The 26,396-nt window shown below is 42.3% G+C and overlaps 1 protein-coding gene across 1 annotated transcript in view; it reads left to right on the top strand.

Annotated features, from left to right (window-relative positions):
• Slc2a13 (solute carrier family 2 member 13) overlaps positions 1 to 26,396 on the top strand; it is a 332,552-nt gene that overhangs the window by 224,706 nt on the left and 81,450 nt on the right. The window contains exons 5-6 of the mRNA XM_017797293.2: positions 8,061 to 8,224; positions 15,931 to 16,051. Coding sequence (XP_017652782.2) covers positions 8,061 to 8,224; positions 15,931 to 16,051 — 285 coding nt within the window. The remainder of the gene's footprint in view (positions 1 to 8,060; positions 8,225 to 15,930; positions 16,052 to 26,396) is intronic.

Here is a 26,396-nt window from a genome sequence, read left to right as displayed (position 1 = left end):
GCCTTCCCCCACCTCCATCCCCACCCCACCTTCATCATGGGAAGAGTAACCATATGCTATTTTGCTCTTAGTTTAATCTCTCTCATCTTCACACAAGTCTTTGTACCAAGAAGAAATAAAATCTAGAAACATCTTTTTAAAGGACTTTAAAAAACTATAACAAAAGAACAATGTTGCTTTCCTATGGAATTGTAGCAATTTGCAGAGGTATTAGCATTAGTAGACTAGAAGCATCTGGAAGAAAAGAATGTTTCAGGTCTGGGTCTTAAGGAAGCTCCTACTCAGAGCAGGGCGTGCTGGCACATACCTATCATCAACACCACTTGAGAGGCTGAGCAAGAGGATTGCTGCAAGTTCAAGGCCAGTTCTCAACACATACATAATGAGCTCTCGGCTGCAGGCATGGACTAGGACTATGTCTAAATAAATAAATAAATTGCCCTGGATTGGAAATCAATTGAGCTGGGCATGGTGATGCATACCTCTACTTCCAGCCCCCAGGAAGCTGAGACAAGAGGATCACTATAAGTTCAAAGCCATCCCAGACTACAGAGTAAGGCCTTGTCTTAAAATACCAATCAAAACAATAAGCAACCAGACAAAACAAAACCCACTCCTGTGCAGTATATACTAGTTCACTGCGATGATTTGGAGGTCAGGGGCTCTCCCTCTCTCTGCGCTCTGGTCTCTGACTGGACCCTCCAGGTAAGCCTACTCATGAAGTGTATTTTTTACTGACCTGAGCTCCCAGTAAAGAGGAGGGTTAGTTAGCTTTGAACCTCCAGGACTGACAAGAGCTCTCTATCCTTAAGGGGGAAGGTATTTCTGGGGTTTTCTTGTAACAGACTGTACCCAGCCACGTACGCGTCTCTAAAGATCTCTTCCTAATTTATTCCTTCAATGATTGTTGTACTTCAGGAAATTCATTCACTATTAATGATAGGTTATTTAGTGGCCAAAATGCTAAAGTAGACTGAAAAATTCAGGAATAGAAAATGAAAATACTTTTTATAGAGGAAAAAAAAGAAGTTAAAGTATGAAGAGTTTATGTTTTGCCCTCTGTTGGGAGAAATTTTGCCCTGAATAACCAACATACCCCTAAAGTCCCAGTGACAAACCAGAGTTCCCCCTAGGAAACCGGTGAGTTTACTGGCTTCTGTTCAGAGCTTGGGCATGGGCCTTCTGTTGGGATAAGGTGAACACTGGAATCTGTACCCAGTATTGGATGATGGTCTCCCAATGGCTGCACAGATGGAGCCCCCTTTCCAGAGTTTTCTCCAGCCTGTCTACTCTAGACCTGCCTCAAGATTTCAGGCAATGTTCAGTTAGGGGAAAACTGCATACAAATTACTGGGAGGCGGGTCCAGTGACCCTCCCTGTCCCCTTAGCCTCTGAGCTCACCTGCCATCTTGTTTCCAAGCAGGCACAGCTAAACTCACAAAGACGGTGGCTGGTTGGTTCTGAGCATCGCACTGTGCAACGCCCTCTGACATACACTGAGTAAGCTAAGGATTCCTGACAGCTCCTTGGTTTGTTCTTATGAGAACAGAACATCGAGCTTTGCATTGTTCCTTACCAGTTTTGCGTTTCTGTGAGGGCTCTGTGATGATTACATGACATAAGTACGTGTATCTTCACACTGCTGACATTTCCTAGGTGCTCAGCAGATGCTGCTTCTCCATTCCCTGTCACGGAATGACTCCTGCCCTCCATGCCAGCTCTGAGAGTGGATGGCAGAAACTCGTAAGATGCTTCACAAATGCTAGCCATTGATTTTGATGGTTTTCTGTTCTCTGATTTCTAAAAATAGCACTTAGAGTTTTGTCACAAGGAACAGGAAATGCAAAGAGATTTTCTGAGAGGAATTCTGCACACATTGGAGAAAGGCTTATGATGAGGCCAATTCAGACATAAAAAACATCTCTCTAAAAGTCTTTGCCCAACGTTCCAGTTTCCACAAGCAGCTAAAGGCTTCACTGTGGCGTCTGAGAAAGTGCACCGGCTCTCTCAGGCCTCCCAGCAGATGCTTGCTGTCTGATTGCCTCTGTCTTTGGGTCTCTGCCTGTGTAACATAGGTAGCGTTTTTCCTGTTATCTGTGCTCACAATTCAAGCACGTGCTGGTGTCACATGCGTGTCCTGGAGTGAACCAAGTACAGTTCCAGGCCTTTCCATTTGAACATTTAAGGACACAGTGCTGTCAGTCTGCCCACAGCAGGCAGGAAGCCCAATTTACTATTTAATAATGCATCGCGTGTCAGACTTCTCTTTGCAGTTTCTCTCCCTAGGGCAGTTACAGCTCAACTAGTTCCTGAGCTATTGAAAAATTGATCAGTTTTTTTCCCCTCCGGTATTTTGAAAAGGAGAAATAAAATTTAGCTATATTAACTCAAAAGTCTATTCATTTCAAACCCTCCTCATTTCAAACAAAGCTTAAGGGTACTTAAATATGTAGAGAAGTAATGAGGTCAAATAAACTCTAGACAATTGGAAAATTGGTCAAAGTGGGAGATGAGTTGTACCCAAGAAATTTCCTGTTCTGTCCTCTCTGCATTGACTGGAGCACCAAGCCTGTCTTTTAAATGGGGTTTGGGGACCACCTGCTTCAGAATTTTTTTTTTTTAACTGAATCCCAATCACAAATGGGAGGCTGAGGATGGACAGATGTGGACAACTGAGTTTTGTGTTTGTAATAATCCCTAAATGATTTTCATTCGAATTTGAGAGGATATTGTTGTAAAGGTTTAATAGCCAATACAAAAAGAAAGCATGTTTTGTTTTGTTCCATGATTCATGTATTTCTAAGGTGGGAACTGGTCACTTGCTCTGAATCACAAGATTTTCTTTGAGTTCCTTGGTGGTGATACAAAACCCATTAAGTTAACCTTCTGTCATTGGAAGCTTGTGTGATTAGAGGTGAGGAGATGCTGCTTCTAGAGTATTGGAACAGGAGGGAGCTCAATTTCCTGGATGCATGCATGAAGAAGGAGCCGCCTACGGCATCGCCTCCAGTTACCTGCTAGCCACTTCCTTTCTGGAAGTCTTTTCTTTCCACCAGGAGAGGAAATCCTGGTTTTCAGAGTTGGAGAATGAGCACTAGAGGGAGGCCTGCCTTTGTTTTCCTTAGGTCTTGAACACCTAGCAGTTCCCCTGAACTTGCAGCATCCCGCCCTTCTGGCGTGCCCATTTCTGCAGGATTCCCTGTGGCTCTCACTCCATTTCCACCTCATCCTGCAATCCTGCAGCAGCTGCAGTGCGGTCTCCATTCAGATTGTAGCCATCTATGAAACCAAAACCGAGGACCAGGTTTCCAGCCAAGCTTCTGTCTCTGCCTCAGGTTCTGGTGGACCAAATGAGCACGTTTCCAGTCCTTTCCAGTTCCATCTGCCACACTGCGAATTTCTTAGTCTCGCAGATGCTCTCCAGTTCCTCCCTGTGCACCATCCTTGGCCGAGTTTAAACATCTTCCCAACTAAACCTTGTGGGAGCTAGCATCCTGAATTCCTTCTTTATAGGTTTTCTTTGCACGAGACAGTAACAGGGCAGTTGGAATCCCTCAGTTGCTGTTGGGATGATAAGGGGGTGAATCACAACCTTCAGGTTCTAATTACCCTCTGCCATCTCTCTTAGTGTGTAGTGTGGGGGCCTGGTGGTCTCTCACAGTGGAATGCAAATCCCCCTCCATCATTTATCTTATCCCATGTCTGGTGCATAACAACAAGAAAAAAATACATTTTCATTGTATCAGATTGCAGCATTTTACTATTATGACTTTTTCATTAAAAATGTATTGGCACCGTAAGTCTAGGAATATTATTGTCTTACTTGGTATTTATATTTCAGAAAATACTAAGCTTGCCTGAAGACACATATCCATGCCTAGCATTCATTTTTCTTTTTTTTTTAAATAGGTAAAAATCGCTTTTTTTCTTCCTTTTTCACACTTCCTTCTGCTCTCAATCTGTTTTCTCAGTTTGTGATTCCATAAATAATTATGTAAAACTATATAGCTTTGTATAATCGCATTTTGCGACCATGTTTTAAAATATTGCTTTCATGTAGAATAAGCATTCTGACAGTATTTTACTCACAAGCAAACCTTTGAGTCCATGGTAGTTCAAAATAAAATATTCCCTTCTGATAGTCAATGCTACTCACGCAGTGTGTCTCCTGGAGTAAATACCATGACCTGCCCTTTCTCACACTCTTAAGCCTCCTGAGACAAATTTTAAATAAACTGTCACTTTTCTCCCACTTATTTGCACTAATGAGGTGTCAGATGGGCACAACCTGAAGCTAAAGTGATAATGAATGATGGAAGGAAAGACTGGCTTCTGTAATTGTTAAGATAAAAAGCTCACAAATCATATAGAATCATCTTTAAAGTTTTCTTAGGAGCTGGGAGAATGACTCAATTGGTGAAGTGCTGGCCTTTGGCCGTGCAAACATGAGGACTGAGGTCTGGTCCCCAGCGTCCATGTGAAAAAACAGATGTTGGGAGGAAGACAGATGCTGTGATGTAATCTGTAATCCCAGCACTGGGGGACTGGGAGAGGGTATAAGGGAGAGGTGGAGACAGGCAGGTCCCTGGGGCTCAGTAGCCAGCCTCACTGAATTGGTGAGCTACCCCATCTCAAAATGTAAAATAAGGTGAATAGATGAGGAAAACAGCTGATGTCAACCTCTGGCCTCCACACGCACATGCAGGCAAGTGTGTATGTCACACACCCACATGAACACATACATAGACAAAACAGAACTCCTGTTCTCAGACCTTGAAATCACCTGGGAATGCAGGCTGGCTGAAGTAGAAAGGACTGGGGCTGAGATGGGGTAAGATAGCACTGGGTAGGGGTGAAAAAGCAAAAGCCTTCATAACAGCCCATCTACCCTCTCATGCTTCTCTTTTGGGCTTTTTAATTTCTGTAAGCCCTCTAAACTGTTTGAATAATTTATTATGAAAATTATTGTAATTATTTGAAAAGATTCAATTTAGTCATACTAAAAACCACCCAATCATACTCTAAAAAGAAAAGCTCTGTGGTACATGAATTATATATGTCTATAAAGATAAACATGCGGGAAAGGGGGCTGATGATCATATCATCTCATTCACTTGCATTGCAAAACATTTAATAAATGCCTGTCAAACAGCCCAAGGACTGTAGTAGCAGCTGCAGGTATGAACTGTTCTTCAGTGAGTTTTGGTCTAATAGAAGAAATATGTGCGTTTAAGTCATTGTAAAATCACAGAGAGTGGGGTGTATTATCAGAGAGAGGCAGATACATTTCTGGGACAATAAATACAGAAGAGATTAATCATTTCAGTAGCAAATATTAATAAACTCAGAACAGAGATCTGTGTGCTGAGGATCCTAAACTGACAAGGATCGATGTGTCCTTCAGGCGGACCTCACTTCTCAGGGATCCCTCAGGATTATGGACGGGGGTAGATGCTAGGAAGTCATCCTTTGGAGAGTTAGGAATTGTGTATCTTGGTGAATTCCTCGTAGGGTTAACTAGTTTATGTGTTTTTCTGTACACCTCTTCAGCTGCGAGGTGTGAACATGAAGTAGATAGAGTAGCTGCAGATGGATAGAGTTGTAGTTTGTGACAAGAACATGACAAAGAGACATAACAGGCCAGGGCCTTCAAGGATGGCGAAAAAGTGGTTATCACAATGGACGAGGGAAATAGCTTTCAGAACAGCATCAGCACCTCTGAGAACTTGCTGGAAATGCAAGTTTCTTGATCCTAGACCTCAGATAACAAATTAGGAGACTGAGGCAGCAATCTGAGGGTCTTAGCAAGTCCTTGAGTCCCTCTGTAGCATATGCGGCTCTAGTTTCAACCTTTCACACATAGGTCACTCAGTTTTCCCAGCACCCTTTGTTGGTCTTTCTTCCCAATGTGTGTTTATAACACCTTGGTTGAGGCCAATGAGTAGGTGGCTACAGCTATGTGAGTTTATTTCTGAGTCCTCTGTTCTTTTCCATTATTCTACATGTCTGTTTTTATGCCAATACCATGCTGTTTGTTGAGAATTTTTCTGTGTTAATCAGGAATATTGGTGTATAGTATTTTGCTTTGTTTTGTTGTTTCATTATCTGGTTTTGGTGTCAGAGTAATGGCAGCTTTGAGGAATGAATTCAATGTTGTTCCTACCCTTTCTGTTTTATAGAGCAGTTTGAGGAGCATTGGTGTTAGCCTTATTTAAAGGTTTGGTGTAGTACAACAGTAAATCTGTGCAGTTCTGGGCTCTTCTTGCTTGGGAGACTTTAATATAGCTTCAACTTTTGCTTTCTGTAGAGCTGTTTATATTATTTATGTTTTATTGAATTTCACCTTAGTAGGTTGTATGTGTGTAGTAATTTAGCCATTTCTTTGAGATTTTCCAGTTTTTTTAATAAGATTTCAAAGTATTTGCTAATGATTCTCTATTATTCACTGGACTCTGTTGTACAAATGCCTGTTCCTTTCTTCTCTTTTGGTAATATTGGCAAGATGTTTGTTAACTTTATTTTCCAACTCCAAATGACTGTTCTGTACTTTGAGTTGAGTTCCCAGTCCACCAATTTCTGCCCTCATTGTATGTCTTCTTGTCATGTAAACTGCTTTGGGGCTAAAAAAAAACAAAACCAAGAATTCAGGTTCTGAATCCCAGGACAGTGTGTGAATAGTAGATACATATATAACCTTGCTGTTTCGATCTTTATAAAATATGTGCAATAGAACTTGAAAACCGTAAAGCACTGTTCAATTGGGGTGGATTGCTTTCACAGGTCCTGTCATAGCTTTATACGCTGAAAACATTCACAGTTTCCATGATAGGAGTAATTCCACTGGGAATTTCTGCTTTAACAATAGCTGTCATAATTCGAAGTCTTAAAATGGCTTGTACAATTTTTAGTGTGATAAGTAAACTACATCCTTCATTTTGCATGGTAATTTATAAATCTGTATTGCTGTTTTTTTAATATTTTATTACTTTTATTTTATGTGTATGAATGTTATGCCTACATGTAGCAACTGTGTCGTGCAAATGCCCACGGAGGTCAGAAGAGGCTATCGGATCCCCTGGAACTGGAGTTGGGGAAAGTTGTTAGCTGCTATGTGGGTGCTGGGATTCAAACCTGGTCCTCTGCAAGAGCAGCAAGTGTTCTTAACCACTGAGCCATCTCTCCAGCCCCTGTATTGCTATTTTTTAAAAAGGAAAACATTGTTTATCAGGATGAATGAGCCATGAATGATGATCATTAATTTATAAACTAGCCACAGCCAGTGATGAAGCAATGAAGGCCAGGCAAAGCCGTGATTCTCAGTATGTCATTAATGTTTGAATTTGATCTCACTTCATTGTGAGTGGTTTAGGAATATTTTAGTTCTTCTGTTTAAATAAATAAACAGTATGCCTGCTATATTTCCAGTAGAAAAGTATTTTGTGAGAAACCTGTCATCCTTACATGTTCCAGCCACATCTTCCTTTGTGAACCAACAACCTGGCGTGATGATCTTTTAAGAACTAGTAGCCACTGAACTCAGTTACACACAAGTCTGCAGATCCTGTGCTGGAGACTTAGCCTCACCAAAGCACACAGTCTTCCGGAAACCACAGACCCGAACTCCCGTGCATCAGTAGTTTGTCTCTTACACAGATGGGCCGACTCTGGCTGCCGCACCCTCCACTTGTTTCCACTCCACCACCATCACGTTTTCCTGTTACATACAGTCACTTGTCCTTTTAAGGACATGAATTCACAGCGTTCAATGGCTCCCAGTTCATACCACAGGCTTGGAGCTGACTGATATCTTTAGCATAGCTGTCAGCTTCTACGGCCTCAGCGCTGGGGCACCCCGGCCCTCTGTCTCCTTCCTTTCATGTTGTTTCCCTTATTATACAAAGTACAAAGTAAATGTATCTGTGATCCTTTAGATCGCGGGCGTGAATCCCGAGGCGATGCTGTTACTGCGCTGGCCGACTTTTAGTTGCTGGCGTCTCTATCTGCTTAGCTGTTTCTTTGAGTAACGCCCAGCGGCAACCATTCTGTTCTTTGCCGCACAGGTACTACAGCGCAACCATCCTGCAGATGTCTGGTGTGGCAGATGATAGACTCGCAATATGGCTGGCGTCCATTACAGCTTTCACCAATTTCATTTTCACACTTGTGGGAGTCTGGCTTGTTGAGAAAGTGGGTCGCAGAAAGCTAACCTTTGGCAGTTTGGCAGGTAGGTGTCTGCATGCAGAATTCTGTTTTAAACTGTTTCTTAGTGGTGACCCTGAATCTCCCAGAAGACAACACTGGCGTGGCTTCTGAGAGTGAGTTCTGAGCCACACCACAAAACCAGAGCGATAGACAGAAGATAAAGAAATCAAAAGTCAGAGCTGTGCAGCGACTAGAAACTAGGCTGAAAGAGAAAGACACTGGAGGACATTCATCTGAGGTTCTGTTTTTCTGTGGCTAGTTGCTGCTCACAAAAGTGAACACAGTAACCACTTCTCTAGCTTCACTTGAAAACCTGGTATTCATGATCTTTGTAACATTGTATTTTTAATATTGGAACAATATGGAAACAAATTTAAAGCAGTTTTTTAAAAGTATCTTGAATAGTGGAATATAAGAACCCTCCTTCACAAAACAGAGAAACAAGCCTAAATTCTAGGGTAAAATCTGAGGTTGGGTGTGTTTCTACGTGTCTTCTGTATTTAAAGTCAGGTCTTTCACCTAGTATATCTAAAAAGAGCCCTCTTGCGTGACAGAATGGGGCTGTCTTTGACATTGTCTTCACATTACATCAGATAATTTTCTAATTTTTTTCAAATGTATAAGCACATTTCTACTTGTCAGTTGGCTGTGTTTTCATAGCACCCTTATGAGTAGATTTGGAGGAAAGTATGTTTTTTTACACAAAATATAAAGATTTTAGAGTAGTATTAACTACATTCTAGTTTTAAAAATTATACCTGACACAAAGTTATAGCTCATAGGACTGTTTTAGCACTCACCACAGATCTTGGTGAGAAGACTTTCTGAGTTCCAGATTCATATGCTGGAAATTCACACCTTTCTTCCCAAGTTGGCAGAAAGTTGTGCCTCCTTTCTTACCTGGTCAGTAGATGCCGTGTCCACTGGCACATGTTCAGCTCAAGTGTTAGCACTGAGGTAAAGGGGAGAGGTCAACTAGGGGCTAGGGTTTTACAGAGAAGCCCCAGGGTAGGTGGAGAAATGTCAGAGGCAAAAGCAGAGTTTACAAGTAGGAATTTATAGACTTGTGAAGAAAGAAGGAGAAAAAAATTCCTGTTAATCTAACCTATCAATCAGTGAATTGGAATGTCACAGTAAGATTATAAACAAAAGGTTAGATTACCGTCAGGAGACCCCTGCTAAACACACATTTCATACAGTATATATGAAACTGGATTTGCTGACACCTGGGGTTCATGGCAACACTAAGAGATGATGGCTGCTTAATTTTAATGGGTCTGGGGGCATAGACCAGTGGGTAAAGCTTGCTGCACAAGATTGAGTACCTGAGTTCAGCCTCCAGCACCCACATAGAAACCTGGATCTGATGGCATGTGCCTGTAATCTCAACACTGGCGAGAGGGGAGACAGGAAGCTCCCTGGTGCTTGCTGGCCAGCTAGCTTCGCCAGTCTTGAGCTCTGGGTTCAGTGCTGGACCTTGTCTCAAAAACGAGGTGGAGAATTGACTAAAGAGAAATCTGACATCAACCTCTGGGCTTCCCACATGCATCCACAAACATGCACACGCACACATGAATACACAAATGATGTTTAGCTCAGCTTCATTGTGCGCATCTGTAATCTCAGTACTCAGGAGGCATAGACAGAAGAATCAGAAATGCAAGCTCTTCCCTTGGCTACATAGCAAGTTCAAGGCCAGCCAGCACTACATAGCAAGACCCTGTCTCAAACTAATAATAAGATGGTCAATTTTTAATAGTGTATTAGTCATAGTTCTATAGAGGAACAGAACCCAGAGGATGGATGAATATTACAAATTGGACTTACTAGACTGCCTTCCATTGTATGGGCTGACTGGTCCAGCAGTGGCTGTCTGCACACTGGGGAGGATGAGAACCATGAGCTGCTCAGTGCACGAGGCTGGATACCTCAGGGATCACAGCCTGGTGCTGAGTCCAGAAGGAGTCCTGGAGAACCACTGGTCTTTACCATTGAGGGCTGAAGGAGCCGCACTCTGGTGTCAGCCGCAGTGGGATCTTCACTAGCGAGGAGCCAAGGCTAGCAAGCCATGCCACATCACCTTCTGCTGGGACATCTTGACATCTTAGCAGAGCAGAGGATCTTCCCTTCATCAGGTCACCCTTCTCAGAAATCCTTTCACAGACCTGTGTGGACGTGTCTCTTAGCTGATCCCAGATCCAACAAGTCGAAAACCAAGATTAACCATCACAAATACCTTGAATAGTTTTCAGAATAATTTCTTATAAATTCCTGAAAAATGTTTAAGCTGGGACAAAGAAAAATTTTCTGCAAAGAAATATATGTATTCCATGCATATTTTAAGTATGAAACATTTTTTTGGTCTTTTGAGACAGGGTCTCCGTGTAGCCCCAGCTGGTCTGAAGCTCACTGTGTAGACCAGGCTGGCCTTGAACTCACAGAGATCTGCCTGCCTCTGCCTCTGGAGTGCTGGGATTAAAGGTGTGCACCACTAAAAAGACAAAAAAAAAAAAAAAAAAAAAAAAAATAAAAATTGTTTTAAAAAAAAAAAAAAAAAAAAAAAAAAACTTCAAAACAATTTATATCTTTTAATAGTGGAGGATTCTGTCAACGTGACTATTGGTAATAAGTCTTAGGAAGAATCCTATTTTGCTTTCTGCTGCTGTGGTAAAATACCCTGACAAGCCAATTTGAGGAGGAAAGAGTTTATTGCATCTTACACATCCAAGTGACAGTCCATCTTTGGGGGAAGTCAGGCAGGAGGCTGGATGTAGCCCCTGAAGCAGAGACCATGGAGGAATGCTGATTACTGGCTGCTCCTCTGGCCTGTGCCCGCCTGCTTTCTTATGCAGTCCAGGACCACCTGACCAGGGGTGGCACCACCCACAGTGGGCTGGGCCCTCCCACATTCCTCAGCAATCAAGAAAGTGCTTCACAGACTTGGCTGAAGCTCAGTGTCCTAAAGGAAATCACCAGCCATGGTTCCCTCTTCCCAGGTTTCTCAAGTTCACAGTCACCAACCATGACAGGACAAACACTGTGGGTTTCCTATCCTTTATGGTGGTAGTGGAATAATCCTAAAAACTCTGCGAATCAGCTCTCTTCCTCAGAATGAGAAAGTCTAATTATTTGAAAGCGTGGGTTCTTGGGCCCTATCTCAGTCTATGAGAGGGACTCTGCAGCCCATGTGACTCCAGGCGCCTCTGGTCATACTTGGGCACATTTATAGAGCTAGGGAAGAGAAATTACATCTGAGTATTTACTCACAAGATAACCTCTGTGCCAGTTAAGTAATATAACATCACATCAGAGGTTCTTTAGAATGATTTTTATGCAACGTATTTTTACTTTCTATGGAGAATATCTTTGTTAGGGAAAGTTTTATCACATTTTCAAAATCTACCAGTATGCTTGGTTATGAGAAACTCCTCTCAAAATGCAGAGAATGTACTGAAACCACATAGCACAGAGAAGCAAGCCCTTTTGTCCTAAGACTTCCCATGACAATCAAATCCAGGGGACTGTAGTGTATCCTTTGACAGTAAACATAGTAACTCTACATCCTAACAAGTGTCTAACACAACATCTGTAACTTGTTAGATGAAAGGGAAAGTTGGTTCATGTAGTTTCGTGGTTTGAGAGTTCTGGATTTATTAAAGGATTAGGTGGTTATTTTAAGATTTGTTCCATAGATGACATCAGATACCCTTGTCCTTAAAGAACTTTTATGCTGTAAGGGTTTTCATCCTTGTCTGGGTACCACAGTCACCCATGGATCCCTGACATCTCATTCTGTCCGCATCTTCTGGAAATTATGACCAAGGACATACTTTTAATTTTTTATTTTTTGTCTTTTTGAGAGAGGATCTCCCTGTAGCCCCAGCTGGCCTGAAGCTCACTATGTAGACCAGGCTGGCCCTGAACTCACAGAGCTCCTCCTGCCTCTGCCTCTAGAGGGCTGGGATTAAAGGTGTGCACCACCGTGCCCAACTTTTTAAACTTTTTTTAAAAAAAGTATTTTCCAGACTTGTTTAGAGAACTGGTCTTTAAAAGTTCTTCACCCCTGCATTCTTTCCATAGGAATCCAGATCAAGAAATTTGCAACATGCAGTCAGCAGGTAAATGGGTAACGCTGGATTTTCAAGCATTTACTTCCATCCAAATAGGTTAAAATAAAAGCACATGTGGCTGCAGGTGGCTGATGACACAGGCTCTCTGGCCATCAAGGGGTCCATTGTGTACAGAATGATCCAATATTTTACTTGTTGGCTGGATGTGTTCAGAGACAGGTACCTACGCCGCAACTATGCACAGTGCAGAGCCCTCACCGAGGTGGTTTGCATCTTCTGACCCCATCACTTGAATTGGAGAGTCTTAACAATTTTTTTTGTCTTTATCAAAAATAGCCAACATTGCAAAAATCCCTCTAACTGATGCCTTATAAGGTCTGTACATATGCCAGATGTTAGAATATTATGTTTGAAAAATGTGCTAGGCCAACCATCATAGAGTTAACAGGATAGAGTATATGAGAATTTGTGATAAGGGTATGATGAATTCTCATGGGCACTGAGTATTTAATAAGTATTTTGAAGGAAGGTGCCATCTTTTTTTCTCATCTTAAAGTATCAAAGTTTCTTGATGACATTCTCTCTGTTATCCAGCAATAATCTATGAAAGCAGCTGGGGAGAATAAGCAGCTATTCAAGATGTTTGGTGATAGATTAATAGTAAAAGTCATGTTTTATTTTGTTTTAAGAAGGATGATTCTTGTCCTTTTGTTTTGTTTTAAATACAAATCTGTCTTTTTCCCTCAGTTCTGGGTTTGATAACCTTTTGAGGAAAGCAGTGACTCAGATTATTACTAATTGGCCACGGCTGCCTTGGTCAGTGTGACAAAGGTGACTTGTGGTCTTCCTTCCGGCCTCCCTTCCTTTAGTGTTTTCCTATTATTTTAAAAGTCTATATTGTAGCTGGGTGTGGTGGTGCACGCCTTTAATCCCAGCACTCGGGAGGCAGAGGCAGGCAGATCTCTGAGCTCAAGGCCAGCCTGGTCTACATAGTGAGTTCCAGTCCAGCTGAGGCTACAGCTGTCTCAAAAAGACCCCCCCCAAAAAAGGGGGGGGGCTGGAGAGATGGCTCAGCAGTTAAGAACACTGATTGTTCTTGCAGAAGACCTGGGTTCGAATCCCAGCACCAGCATGGCAGCTAACAACTGTCAGTAACTCTAGTTCCAGGGGATCCAACAGCTTCTTCTGACCTCTGTGGGCACTGGACAACATAGGTGCACTTACCTATATGCAGGCAATACACGCATACACATAAAATAAAAATAATAAATAAAATTTTTTTGAAAAGTCTATGTTGTATCCTAACTAGAATACTGTTGTATAATAACTAACATTTAAAACTACTTTGTAGCATTACAGAAAACTTCTAAATACATAATAGCATTTGAAATGGAATAATTCTATGTGTTTTCTCACTAAGCCCCTTGTTAGAGAAGACTAGATTGAATTTGGGGAAGGCCATGTGTCTTACCCTCAACCAGAGTCGGGAGACGGCAGAGCCTGTGCTGGCCTCAACCTTCAGGTTCATGGGCACCACAGCCCAGCCGCTGCTACCCGGTCTCCCAAGGCTGCCCTCCACCTCCTGCTTTAGGGACTTTCGGTTCTGGCTTAACTCACTTGCCTGTCTTATCAATTAAATCTGCATAAACACATAATTTCCCTCCCTGAATTCCATGCTTTAAACAATATTGTCTCTTTTAAATCAATTTCAGGAAAATTCAAACAAATGCAGCCATTTCTCTTTTTCTCTGGTTGTTACTTTTACATCTCCTCACAATTCTGTGGCTGAAACAATTTCAGAAATTTGAACGCTCCCTTTTGGTATCATAAGAGTATCTAGGCAGGTACTAAACCTCAGCTCTGTGTGTGTTTGTGTGTGTGTGTGTATTTGTGTGTGTAACTGTGTTTATGCGTGTGCATGTAAATGTATGTATGTGTATCTACATGCATGTATGTGTTTGTGTGTATGTATCTGTGTGTATGTGTATATCTGTGTTTATGTATGTGTGTGTGTAAATGTATTTGTGTGCATGTATATGTATGTGTGTATCTACATGTATGTATGTGTTTATGTGTATGTATATGTGTATCTGTGTGTGTTTATGTATGTGTGCATATAAATGTATGTGTATATGTGTGTGCATGTGTATGTATGTGTGTATCTACAGGTATGTATGTGTTTGTGTGTATGTGTATCTGTGTGTGTATCTGTATGTATGTGTGCATGTAAATTTATGTGTGTGCATGTATGTGTATATCTACATGTATGTATGTGTGTATGCATATGTGTGTATATGTATGTATATGTATCTGTGTGTATGTATGTGTGCATGTGTAGGGACTCGGGTCTGCTGGTGGATGGACAGAATGAGTGAAGGCAAAGGACTCACCCCTCAGGGGGAGAAGAGTGAGTTCAATTCTTTAGCAGTGCTTTTTATACTCTCAAAACTACAGTCACAAGCTTGGTGTTTGTGCCAGAATACACAAAAGAATTAGTTTCACAAAGAAGAAAGCACATTCTACAGGTTTACCTTTAAAGTTAATCAGTAGGCTACAAAGAGTACATCAGTTTCTTATACAATCTATAGATTTTAACAGTTTCCAGGAAGGTTAGTCAGCCGGTGATTGTGTTTAACATTAAGTAGACATCGTATGTCTTGCAGTACCATGACTTAGACTTATGATGTTTTCTCTGATCCATGACTAAGACGGTGTTCTGCTGAGCCCAACATTCTTGTTTTCAAGAGATGTCCAGACCTCGTCCCTGACCGCTCGTAACCTCTTCCTTGCTCTTCTCCTTCATGCATACAATGTGTGTATGTATGTATGTGTATCTCCATGCATGTATGTGTTTGTGCTATATATGTGTGTATGTATGTGTGTATCTCCATGTATGTGTGTGTGTGTGTGTGTGTGTGTGTCTGTGGTGTTCGAAATGGAAACCAGGACCTGTACTAGGCAGGTGATGTGCCTGAGCTGTATCCCCAGCCCATCACTTTTGAGACAGGGTCTTGAACTGTAGATCAGACTGGCAATGGATTTGTGCTCCACCAGCGTCTACCTTCCAAGTACTAGGGTTGTGAGAGCACCCCATCAGACCTGGCAAAATTTGGCCTTTTAATCACCAATCCCGTTCCTTAAATAAATGTTCGTTTCCAAGTAGCCACAGGAAAGGCAATGTGGTATTTCCAGCGTGCCATCCTTCTTAATAGGCAATGTTCTTCCACCTGTTGTGGAAATCATTGGTTTGTTACTTTCGTGTTTGCTAATTCAGGTTTTACTCGATCAAATGCCTTTAGAAGAATTGTCTGGGCTCTGAAAGGAGCTTTGGATGCACATCACTTGCCTTTTGTTCTTGCTGACAAGTCAGGCATCAGTAGTGAGGATGACTTTCATTGTTTTGTTTGTAGAAAGTCATCACCAGTTTGCTCTTTGCATACATACAGTTGGATTTTCTCTAAATTCTGTGTTCACTGAGTTCCACAGTGGACATGGTGGCAAGTTCTTCTTATCATTTGTTTATATACCAGAAGCATTGTTTTAATCCAGGGAAGACAAATCAAGGCATTTTATTCAGAGGTGTGATTTACTAAACCCAGTCTGTGTCGAAAGAGTGCTGTCAACTACTCTCGGTGAAAAGCCTGTGATTTATTTTCAGGTACCACCGTAGCACTTGTCGTTCTTGCCTTGGGATTTCTGCTCTCCGCCCAGGTTTCCCCGAGCGTCACTTTCAGACCAGTGGCTCCTTCCGGTCAAAATGCTACTTGCACAAGATACAGGTGAGCTTTCATTACGTTCCCTTCCCTTAATTCAATTATGGAGCATGATGGCCAGCGCCTTTAATCCCAGACCATGGGAGGCAGAGGCAGGCAGATCTCTGTGAAATTGAAGTCAGCCTGGTCTGCATAGTGAGTTCCAGGAAGGCTGGGACTAGGGAGACCCTGTCAACAAGTTTTATTTATTTATTTTTACTTTACAAGTACTTTGGCCGCATGTATTTAAGTGCACCCATGCATGTCCACGGAGGCCAGAAGAGGATGTCAGATCCCCTGGAAATGGAATTATGAATGATTGTTAGCCACCATGTGGGTGCTGGGAACTGAACCCAGGTCCTCTGCAAGAGCCGCCAGTGTTCGCAACTGCTGAACTATCTCTCCAGCTTCCTGTGGCAATTTTTGTTTGCGTTAAACTTTTTAAAAACTTAGATGAATAGGACATTCCTAGTTCTATAGGCTTATGAAGGGAACATCATGGTATGGGTGATCATGGAGACATGATCTTCAAAGACAGGAGCATGTAAGAACCTGAGAGAACGGGAGGTGCCTGACACAATTTTGGTAATCTTTCTTTAGAAATTAAGCTTAGAGATTAATACTACATCAGTGATGTAGCAAAATTAGTTTACCTCATGACTTGGTCTCTTTTGTAATCGAAATAAATAAATTAAACTTGCATGTGCTATACCTGTTCTCGCGACGTGTGCTCTTCACTGAGGTTCACAGCTTTCCCTTAGTTCTTTAAACGAAAGAGGACGTTTCCTCATTTTGTGTCTCTTCCAAAGTGGTCAAGAGGAGAGTCAGGGTAGAAGAAAACAAAATCTCTGATGCTGGGGTTTGGCCTGGGCGCTCATTAAATCTAATGGTGTGCACCCCGTGTGATAAATGCATGCACCAACAGAGAGACTACAGACTGCACAGGTGGATTAATGAAAGAAAGAATGATTAAACAGCTTTGAGAACTCAGACCTGCTGAGGAACAGTTCCCTCAAGTACTTACTACTTGATTATGTAGAGTATGGCCTTAATTATACAAAGCATTGCCATAAAATCTTTAAACATAGATATTTTCTAAAGCATACAGTTATAGAATTTCAGAGTACCTTTGAATTAGGGTTTTTATCTTATTCATGCTTTATACATTTGAAAATGTTTATGGAGCACCAATTCATAGGTTTGTAGTAAAGATGGAGTGACATGGACTATACATAAAACAGTGTTTGGATACGGTAAGTTCCCAATAAGCGTTATAGCTTGTGTTATAATTAATAAAACTCATAACAGGAGGTAACATTAGAATGGTGGAGCCCAGAGAAGGCTCGCTTGAGGACAGGGTGTTGAATGAGCTCTTTAAAGGGCTGGAGCAGCAGCCCTCATAACCCTGATAACAGGAAGGAGCGTGGCAGGAGCAGAGGACTGACTCCAGGGGTGAGACAAGAGAAGACTGAGAGGAGGCTGCCGATGTCTGCTAGAGGACCATCCGGAACATCACGACCCAAGATGTTCTTCAGCCCAAGAACACAAGCACATTGAGGGTTCTAAGAAGAGTCAAGTTTCCATTCTAAACCATCTCTCTGAAGTGTGGTTGCACCAATGGCAAACATTCATGTGGGAAGAAGAGCTGCTGCAGATGTCCATGAGAGAAATGGTAGCTGCCTGGACCATGGTGGTAATGCTGGAGACTGAAGTACGTTGTTGACTGACTAACTCATAAGAGAAAGGAGTCTCTGAGAATGCGCAGCGTCCACACGAGCCAGGTAGAAGGTACTGCGGGCATGAAATGGGTAATTGAGTGAGACACGACGGTAGGAAGCTACGGGCCTGTTGCATTGTTGGGAAATGTGTAGGTGTTTAGGAATGCTGGTGAGGTTCTGCAGTAGAGAATGTCAATTGTATCATGATTGTTGAAGACACAGATGTGAACAATGCTTGATTCATAGCTAAGATCATTACCGAAACTTTGGCTACCTTTGCAGTTTCACCAGTAGCTCATAATCGAATAGACAGTACTTGTCCGTTCTTTGTGTTCTATTCCCAGCACTGAACCACAGATATTTATGATGGAATATTTAATGTCACCTAAGTCCACATCAGTCACGTTCTCCCCAGAGCACACTGACTGACTGCTTCTCTTATGGGGTCGCCGTGTGGGAATTTCTGTAGCTTATTACCTCATGTAGGCGTTCCTCTTCCATGAGTTCCAGTCCCCGTCTTCCTGCCTTGGAGCGGAGAGGGGGTCTGTCAGTTAAATGACTAGCTAGGTGGGTAACTTACTACATTAGTGATGGCTAGTGTGGTGCCTCTGCAGTACATTCCTTCCTATACTTTAGATCCTATTTCAGTAGAAATTTACCAAAGGAACCATAACTCTAAGGCACTGCACTTTCTCTTTCCTGTTTCTCAGCTGGAAGTCTTATTCCGAATCATCTGTGGACGTGTTTAAAGCACAGTCTGTCCTCCTTCAGCTCAGCCACAGGGGAGTGGTAGGGAGTTTAGACACATGCCACATCTTGTTTCCAAGTCTTCTTTAAATGCTAACTTCCTTTCATTCATTCTTCTTTCTGCAGCACTGGTAAGAGTCCAAATATGTTTAATGTGACTCTTTTCCTATATGATGATTTTTCCCCATATTTTCTCAAACCTCCAAATTGAAAAACTATAGCTTCACCTAGTCACCTATCTCTGGTAGTGACTTTTTTTTTTCTGTCTTTTTGAGACAGGGTCTCCTTGGAGCCCCAGCTATCATGGAACTCACTATGTAGACCAGGCCGGCCTCGAACTCACAAAGATCCACCTGCCTCTGCCTCCCAAGTGCTGAGTGACATTAATTTTGAGACTGTATGTCCTTCACTCATGACCACCTTCAGAGCTCCCCTCGGGTGATAATTCTGAGTTCACCTCACTCTTGTCCTTTCCATCCTTGTTTGATGTATCATACGTCATTAAAATCAGCATTATCATACTGTCGGATGCAGTCATAAAACCTTTGTGCAAACCCCAAAATGACCAAAAACCCATGAGCTGCTATCCCCGCCCCCACCCCCCTGTTTGGCATTATGGTAATAATTCATTAACGATTTAATTATTATTCTTTCCTACTGGTTTCCTCAAAAATTAACCTGCATTCTTTCTTAGACCTGTTACTGGATAACATGTCTGAAATTGATGAAGCTGCAGTAAAACACTTTTGAGACGAAAATAAACATAGAAGTTGGTTGAAAAGGAATATCAGGGTTGAAACAGAAGCTTGCATCACCTTATGTGACCTTACCTTTAAATAACTGTATATATGTTCTGCTGTCCCTTAAGTATCTGACACAGGAGAAGAGAGTTTTACCAATGATAGAAGGATTTCTTTTTTTTAGTGTGTGTGTGTGGTGGGGGGGTGTATAAAATGTGTGATGTGCATTTGTGAGAGTGCAGGCACCCATGTATCACAGCTTACCCGTGGAGGTCATGGGACAACTCTGGGGACTCAATTCTTCCTAATGCTTTGGGCTCCAGGTGAAGAGCTGAAGTCATCAGGCTTGCATGGCGAGCATTTGACTTTCTGAACCATCTTGCCAGCCTGCTGGGAAGATTTCTATTCACCTGGATAGAAGTGCTTCTTAGAAGAAACTGACCACTTCATAAGACAAGTTATTCTTGAATTCTCAACGACCCTTTTTATTTTGATGCCTTGGATTTTGTCAAGAAGATACAAAGCCTTCAGAGTGTCAAAAGTCTGTACCCAGTCCTTGTTTGTTTTCTATAAGCCAGAATTGCTTCTTGGGCTGGAGACATGGCTCAGCAGTTAAAAGCATTGGCCGCTCTTGCAGAGGACCGGGGTTCAATTCCCAGCACCCACATGACTGCTAACAACCTTCTGTAACTCTGTGGCCTCATGAGTATTGCATGCATGTGGCACATTTGCATATATACAGGCAAAACAACCACAGACAGAAAATAAAATTTTAAGAAAAATTTTAAAGCTTTTTTTAAAAAAGCAGTTCTTGGGGCTGGAGAGATGTCTCAGCCATTAAGTGCACTGACTGCCCTTGCAGAAGACCCAGGTTCGATTCCCAGCACCCACATAGCAGGTATGCACTGTCCTTAACTCCAGTTCCAGGGGAATCTGAAGCCCTCTTCTGACCTCCACGGCATTGCATGACATGGGTGCACTCACCTACATGCAGGCAATACACTCATAAAAATAATAATAAAAATAAAATATTCAAAAAAAAGTACTTCTTAAAGCCAGGCCTGGTCATATTCATCTGTAATCTATGCACTTGGAATCAGGAGTTCAAGGTCATCCTCGGCTTCAAACTGAATACAAGGTCAGCCTGAGCTACATGAAATGCTTTCTCACTTCTTTAAAAAAAAAAAAAAAAAGTGCTTCTTGGGAAGCCAGAAATGTACATGGGAAGAGTCTGCAGAAGTGTGCCAAGAGCGAAAGAAGCACACTCTAGAAAGAGCATCCAGCTGTGCACACAGGCCACAGAACGGAGGGTGGCTTCTTCAAGGGACTGTGCAGAACATGCCAAGTCCTCATAAGCCAGGAGAATTCTGAGAACACAAGAAGCCAGCAAAGGCTGTAGGATGAAAATGACATAATTAGATTTGTGTGTTTAAAGATCACTGTGGCTGCAGTGTGAAGAATTAATTAGGGAAGAGCATGGCGAGGAAGGGAGATAGTTAGCCTGAACAGTGTGGTGACAGGGAGACAGACACATCACGTGGTACTTGCTGGCCCTCGCCTTCCTAGGCAGATTGTCATTTTCATTCCTTTCAAACTCAAACAATGTTTGAAAAAATTCTTCTGAACTTATCCAAAGTAAAAGAAAAAGGTAAAAAGAAAAGAATCATGACCTCAGATGAGTCCTAGTACCTGTATTCTTGTTCTATGATTCTGATCATTGCAGGGAACCAGGAAAACCACTTGGAGTTACGTTCGGTTTTAAAATCGCATCTCAGTTCTGTTCTGGGAGAACAAAAAGCATGAACTATCTAGCACCGTCTCTGACAGGCCAGGGCAACTTTGCAGGAAATGTGAACAATAAATAGGAGGCCTAAAAATTCTTAACTATTCTCTCATTTTAAGCAAAATGATATTCACCTTCTTGGAAGACACATTGACTAAATGATGAAACAGTCCATGTACTGACATTTAAATGTGTGATTTATTAAGTTACCATGTTAACCGTCACTTTCCAGTAGCTTGGAAAGACATTTTCCTGTGTGTTCTGTCTGACATGTGGGAAAATACCTGCTGCTGTAGTTCAGACCTTTGTCTTTTAAACAAAGCTTAGTGACCTGGCTAAAAGAATCAGCTTTGGGATCAGAATCAGTGACATAAGCTTTGAAACCAGTGATTTGGGTGGGCTGATGTTTGGTTGATGAAGGATGGGTGGTTTGATGGAAGGCAGATGGTGCCACCTAATGGACCAGTGTGTATCTGGAAGCTTGGAAACCTTGTGTTCTCTAAATGAATTGGTCACTTAGCAAGCTCCTAAGCCTGCTTTCAACATTGTTCACCTTTAATCATGGTTACGACATCATCATTGGTATCCTCTGGGTGACCACTAAGCCAGGCCTAAGACCTGTGGGCAGGAAGCAGTCCTGCAGTGCATTGGTCATGCCTCAGCACTCTTTAGATTGTTGCATAGGGGTAACACAATAGTATTGTTATGTAAATACATATATTTTAAAAGATATGTATTAGAAATCACAAAAGAAAGCAGGTTCATAGAAAGGCGCTGACAGGATATCGCCCTTGGGAAGAGCTCTATTAGGAGAGAAAGCCTCGCAACATTGAAAAGCTGTGATCAGACCTTGAAGTGGGAAAGCAATTAGGAGATGTAGGACAGCGTACCATAGACAGGACAATGGAAGAAGGGGGAGAGACAGTCTTCAGTTCCTTTGTCGGGGTGATACAGCATCATGGCCATAAACAGCCATGAGGGGCCCTGAAGAAAGATATAGGAGCCACTAGGCCCCTAAGTTCCCTTCAGATACTGGGAACAAAGGAAATGTCTGTGTCTTACAGGTTTTCAGGGGAGTGGGGATCAGTTCACAGCACATGGTCTAGCCTGGCCTAACCAACATCATAGAGAGTAGCATTAGGTAGGATCATAAACTTTTCCTACAGCCATAAGTGGGAAGAAGGGAGTGCAAGACCATCAGCATGACTTGGTCTGTGCAAAAGCACAGATCGCCTCACAGTGAAAGCTAGGGAGCTGGAGAGATGGCTCCGCAGCTAGGAGAACTATCTACCCTTGCAGAGGACCAGGATTTGGTTCCTAACAGCCATATGGCACCTAACAACCATCTGTGGTGTAACTCCAGTTCCAGGGGATCCAACACCATCTTCTGGCCTCTCTGGGTGCTGTGCACATGTGGTACACTTACATATGTGTATGCAAAACACACACATAACATTAAAAATACATATATTTAATTGGGGTTGGAGAGATGGCTCAGCAGTTAAGAGCACTGGCTGCTCTTGTAGAGGACCTGGGTTTGGTTCCCAGCACCCACGTGGCAGCTAATAACTGTCCATAACTCCAGTTCCAGGACATCCATTACCCTCTTCTAACCTCTGTGAGCATTGTACAACATGAGTGAGCTTACATGCATGCAGGCAATACACCCATACACATAAAATAAATACAATAAATAAAATATTTTATAAAAATAAGTGAAGTCAAATATGAATGATCATGGCTCAGGAACACAGATTTAAGTATCCCTGAATACTGTGTTCCAATGAAGTAATAATTTAATGAGGTTTTTATACCAACACAACAAAGAAAGTCATAAATCAACACACTTCAAATACAGTTGATAGTCAAGTTACAGCAAAATTGGGAAATCTCTGTTACAGGCCTCCGACGCTGTGACAGCATCCTTAGTTTGGGGGTTGGTGGGAACTGGGTATCTGCACACGCCCAAGGATTCACATAATAGTCACAAGGATGCTAGTTTATGGCATAGGTGGGCAGTAAGTGGGTATTAGTGGGACTAAAAGATGGTCCAAGACCGTCTGCTCTGGATTTGTAGACCAACCTCTCCACATCATCGAGGATCTATCAGTGATGGGCCGTTTTGACTTCTTTGTAGAACTTTCATCCACAGCTTCTTATCAACTCTGTGGCCCAGAGAGAGCTATAGGAGGCACATGGCCTGGAGAGAGACCACGCAAATAAAAAAAACACAGATGGGGTAAAAAAAAAAGAGAGAGAGAGAGAAGGGAGAGAGAGGAGAGAGAGAGGAGGGAGGGAGGGAAAGAGAGAGAATGTGTGTTCTACCAGCTTGATCTATGTTTCTTGGACCATAAAACTGAAGTTATATAGCAAATAAATTAGAAGACTAGTAACATGAAATGTAACGTGTTATATATACTTTTACGGTTAGTTATTATAATTCCCCACTCCTGAACCAGCACAGCAGACTTCACACGCGAGGTGTCTTAGCTGTGTTCTGCTCTTCATAGACTGTTGTTTTAATCACATACAGGAATACAAAGGAATCGGCTATACTAACAAGGTTTCCAAGTATACTTGCTGCAGTGTAAGGGATCAGACCCATGCCTCACACAAAGCCAGGCGAGCTCTCTGCTCTGCTACTGAGCTACAATCACCCTCCCTCCCTCCTTCCTTCATCTCTTTCTTTTTCTTTCTTTTCTTCTTTCTTCTTTCTTTATTGTGAGGTAAGTTCTTGCTAAGTTGCCCAGGCTGGTCTCAAATGAGCAGGTCCTCTTACCTCGGCCTCTGGATTACAAGATATGCTACCATACCCAGTTAAAATACTTCATCAAACTTGCTATGTAATAACATAGATACTTATTTATTAACATATGGAAAATCAGAGGTAGCTGCAGGTCTGATGCCATAATTTTAATGCCTTAGTAAATGTCATGAAATTCAAAGACATCTACATTTATTCTAAGAGGATATGATATTTGATTGCTGTTGCTGCCAATAGTTTATTGCCTATATTTATAACTGAAGGAAATGCTTGACTTTAATAAAAGGTGAATGAAATATAGATTTTTTTTCATCAGTATTTATGGGCCCCATGTTAATGATATTACTCACAAGCGTGATCTTGATCTAATTCTTGCAAAGTGGATCGAAGTTTCTCAGACTGGCAAAGTAGAGAACCTGAGTGTGAGGGCAACTGGGTGAAGACAGGGGACCCACTCTCTTCAAGAAATTAGACCAAATTAGACTTCAGTGTTGCTAGGCAACAGGTGCCGGTGGGGAGATGAGGCCAAAGGTGAAGATTTGGTGGGAAGGAAGAGCTGATCCAACAGCATCTGGCCAGGGGCACCAGGGTCTCCTTGGAGCTTTGCGGACGTTCTGCCGGACCTTGGCTGTGGGTTGGAAGAAGAATCAGGCAGCCTCAGAGAGACAAAGACGAATCTGCCGTTTGTGTATGTTGATGAGCACAGGGACAAGGTATCTTTGAAGATGTTAAGGGCAGACTACTTAAATGTTAAGTGAAAAGATTTAGGGGGAAAGTATTTGACTAGTTCAATGAGAGGCACATGATGCTGCTGACAGCCAGGAGAGCATATGGATCCCTGTGGGAATGATTCACAATATGGTATACCCTGGACAAACCAAAAAGTTAATCTTAGCTTGTTCACAATGTAGACAAGCTCCCTGAGCCCTGAGCTCCTGTGACCTAAGCATAGCTTTAATTCCTCATGACCCTTATTTGCCCTTGTCCTAGAATAATGTACCCGTGGGTTTGTATGTGGGAATATCAAAAGCACTGCAATTATTCACTGGAAACAGTGAAGATGGGACAGTAGATAGAATTCAACTGATAATGTCTGTTTGTGGTTGTGTGTGGTACCCTAAATCAGTAGGGCTCAGAACAGATGTACTCTTAATAAGACATCCTTCCATACTGTATATAGTATTCTTTCAATAAAAGAAGAAGCAAACCTTTTGTTTGAGAGCACAGCTACATAAGAATTCTAAGGAATAGGTTCTCAGAAGTTTGGGTCCACCCTTGGCCTTAAGATGAGTGCTAAGAGTCAGGCTGTCTTTATTTAATATCGCTGCTTGGCATTGCATAGTAAATGCTGCAGGGCATGTTTCTCAGCATGCTTTTATTGTAAAATAATAATAGTTTCTATTAATTAAGCCCTTCAGCTTTGCAGGAATCATTCCACATTCTGTATAGATTTTTTTTTTCAAATTACCCTTCAACTTTCCTAAGAGGATTATTACCCACTTTCATGGAAAGAACACTGAGGCTGGGAATTGATGTACCTGCCTGTGGTGATGTGGCTCATTTGCAGAGCTCCTTTGTTCTGCCTGCCTCCCTCCTTTAGTCAAGCTTTTCTCTGAGAACCTGCCAATTTCTGAAAGCCCGAGAACTACAGTGAGATGCTTGTATCAGCCACCCAAGAAGTGAGGTAAAATCTCCAAGCCTGTCTATAAACTCCAAGACTTTAACAAGATTCTCCCCTCAAAATGAAGCGCCCAGTGATGAAGATCATTAAACCAGAGCTACCCTAATGCTGTGGAGTAGGTTATTTAATTGATCTAACGCTAAAACCCCTCTGAATATCCCCCAGCAAAGTTCATTGTGTAACCAAGATGAAGTTCTGGACTCATGCACAGATGGATAAACAGCTTAAAATTGTCAACTTGACTAGCTTAGCACTGCTGATCTTGCAAGATGAGAACTACCCTCTCTAGATGCCACACGAGGGTGGCCTGACACATAAGAGTGGCCTTAGAGATTCCAGGAGGGGCAGTTGTGAAGTCTGTCACACCTTAGAGCTTGTCAGAATTAGAAACAACTGCTTTAATTTTCCCAGATTTACTTTTTTTCCCTGCCTCCCTCCCTCCCTCCTTCCCTCCCTCCCTCCCCCTCCCTCCCTTCCTTCCTTTTACTCATGAAATGGTGTCAGAAACAGCAAAGCCAGTCGTGGTGATGGTGGCACCACAGCCCGCCTTCTCCGTGTTAGTGCCAAATGTCATTGTGTACCTCTGGTACTGGGTCACCCTTCTTCCAGGAAAGTGAGGGTTCTTTAGTTCACCGAAAGCAAGTCTTTTAGTTCACCAAAAGCAAGCAGAAGTGGAGCCACCTGCCCCCCAGGGAGCACAACAGATGCTCTTACCTCAGGCCACTCTTTGTGAGCAGGAATTGCAACTATGGGCAAGATATTCCAACCCCTTTGCTTACCATAACCCCAGGAACAAATGACTGTCACTGGCAATGCTGGCCACGGGTTTCTTACCAGTGTCTTCTTTGAGGCCCACAGGCACCTTTATTCTCTACAGCACCAAGCCAATAAACATCTCTAAAACACCAAGCCAATCATTTCCTGACACATATTTTTTTA

The sequence above is a fragment of the Nannospalax galili genome, unplaced genomic scaffold (assembly GCF_000622305.1).
Source record: "Nannospalax galili isolate Female #2095 unplaced genomic scaffold, S.galili_v1.0 scaffold454, whole genome shotgun sequence".
NCBI classification, from domain to species: Eukaryota; Metazoa; Chordata; class Mammalia; order Rodentia; family Spalacidae; genus Nannospalax; species Nannospalax galili.
This window is presented reverse-complemented; position numbering and strand designations above follow the sequence as displayed.